Source organism: Acyrthosiphon pisum, unplaced genomic scaffold (genome assembly GCF_005508785.2).
Source record: "Acyrthosiphon pisum isolate AL4f unplaced genomic scaffold, pea_aphid_22Mar2018_4r6ur Scaffold_10554;HRSCAF=11161, whole genome shotgun sequence".
NCBI lineage: Eukaryota > Metazoa > Arthropoda > Insecta > Hemiptera > Aphididae > Acyrthosiphon > Acyrthosiphon pisum.
In genome coordinates, this window is record NW_021758840.1 from 1 (window position 1) to 823 (window position 823).

Consider the following 823-nt stretch of genomic DNA (forward strand, 5'->3'; position numbering starts at 1 on the left):
AATTGGTCCAACAATGGTGCGGTCAAGCTTGGCTTATCCCTGAATACCCTTTTGATACTTTGCACGACCTTGCTTAGATCACGGCGCCGGAACCTCCTTAGCTTATTGTCCTGTGTCAACACAAGAGGGCTCCCTTCCAGTTTTTCTGGTTTATATTTGTTTAAGCTGTTTGATATGGCGCCGGATACCAATAATATTTCGGTTTTGTTCATCATAGTGAACTCGAAATCCACTATGAAGAAACGGATCTGTGAACTAGAAATAAACACTCATAACATTTAAATTTTTTATATATGTATATTATTATTATTATATATATTTTTTTCCCGTTTGTTTTTTTTTTTTTTTTATTCTTCGAATAAGTGATTAACCGAAATAATCCGTCGAGCAATAACATCTTGTAGTATCTCCCCCACTTCTACACACACCGATCTCTCTGCGTTCGGTTGATTTATTACCGCGTGTATAAACGCCGTAACAGGTATCATTGCCCTGTTTAATACGTACGGGTTCAACGGCATACTCATTTTTCTGTTCGCTTCTCTGACATGTAGTTTAAAACATCCTACACAAATTCTATTCCGTCTTATATATTGGTGGTGAGGGCCGTTTAATAATTCATCTCTAAGTTTTTCAAAGAAATCAATTGCTTGTAGTGTTAGTGGGTACTCCGCCGACAGTGGTGTTTGATTGCTCATGGTGTATTATACGGTTTTATATATTTTGTTTTGTTATTATTATATTTTTCTTCTTATATTTATCTGAAAAATAATCAAATTATTTATTATATATATTATATTTTTTACGTTTTATTGCCATTATG

The 823-nt window shown here is 34.1% G+C and overlaps 1 protein-coding gene across 1 annotated transcript; it reads right to left on the reverse strand.

The window, feature by feature from the left end:
• Positions 1-333: 333 nt before the first annotated feature.
• Positions 334-804, reverse strand: LOC107885735. The gene has a single exon (XM_016809410.2). The coding sequence runs from the start codon at positions 696-698 to the stop codon at positions 348-350; it is 351 nt and encodes a 116-aa protein (XP_016664899.1). The 5' UTR covers positions 699-804; the 3' UTR covers positions 334-347.
• Positions 805-823: the final 19 nt, after the last annotated feature.

Coding starts and splice junctions, on each gene's coding strand:
- LOC107885735 (XM_016809410.2), bottom strand. CDS start 698: ATGAGCAATCAAACACCACTGTCGGCGGAGTACCCACTAACACTACAA.